Consider the following 987-nt stretch of genomic DNA (forward strand, 5'->3'; position numbering starts at 1 on the left):
CGCTCGACGGACGAGACACTTTCTTCATGTTCATCCACTTATCGCTTTTATTAATATTCTTTCGGTTATTAATGTTCCCATCATACTGTTCCCTTTTACTGAAATCATATTCATTACACATAACAATAATCATTATTTATTTTATTGCATATATTTTCATACTATGTTTCTCTTACACACATAACGTTACTATCACTGTAATTACCATGATTGTTTTCATTGATACCTTTTTCACTTTTATCATATCGCTAACTTTATATTTGTAAATGATGCTTTCATCATAATGAAGCTGAATTTGAGTGCAAAGTACCTTATAAGATGCAAATCACAAGTTACTGTTGTGGTGAGGGAACTGATAATATCAAGCAATATCATGAATATTAAAATGTAGGAATTGTTGAATTAACAAATAAATATTACACTAAAGAGACAAATTACTGATACACTGAAATATTGAAGTAAAAACTCCAGGGATGATTTATACAAAAGAAACACATTGGCGAGTAATATTTATAGCAAACAACTTTCAAATGTAAATATAAATATACATAAAAAAAGACTTAACGCAATCAAGTTCTAGAGCAAAAGGTACGTATAGAACGAAAATTTTACCAACACACCGAAACTATGGATACGAAACAAAAACTTTTTAAGAATATATGTGATAGATGGCGGGAAAGTGAAAGACGAACTTCCGCAACAGACTTACCAATGCGGTCATACGTAGCATTGACCTTCGCTGCAAAGCTAGCTAGGTCAGATGTAAGGTCAAGGTCACTGAGGGTGATGTTGTACTGCTGACACTCGCTGTACACTTCTGCGCCGTCCTTGCTTTCTCTGGGAAGGACAATGTTGAAATAAATGGTTATAATGCAATACAGATCTTCCTCCTTTGGCGTTATTTTCGTTAATTTGTAATAATAATAAATAATGTGACTTACTTTCATTGATTAGTCATTTGTATCTGCTGTCAAATGGGTCTGAATG

At 32.8% G+C, this 987-nt stretch overlaps 1 protein-coding gene across 1 annotated transcript in view; it reads right to left on the reverse strand.

The window, feature by feature from the left end:
* Positions 1 to 987, reverse strand: part of LOC119588218 (carcinine transporter-like) — a 19073-nt gene that overhangs the window by 10207 nt on the left and 7879 nt on the right. Inside the window, exon 3 of the mRNA XM_037936919.1 lies at positions 710 to 837. Within this exon, the coding sequence (XP_037792847.1) occupies positions 710 to 837 (128 nt within the window). The remainder of the gene's footprint in view (positions 1 to 709; positions 838 to 987) is intronic.

Source organism: Penaeus monodon, chromosome 23, assembly GCF_015228065.2.
Source record: "Penaeus monodon isolate SGIC_2016 chromosome 23, NSTDA_Pmon_1, whole genome shotgun sequence".
NCBI classification, from domain to species: Eukaryota; Metazoa; Arthropoda; class Malacostraca; order Decapoda; family Penaeidae; genus Penaeus; species Penaeus monodon.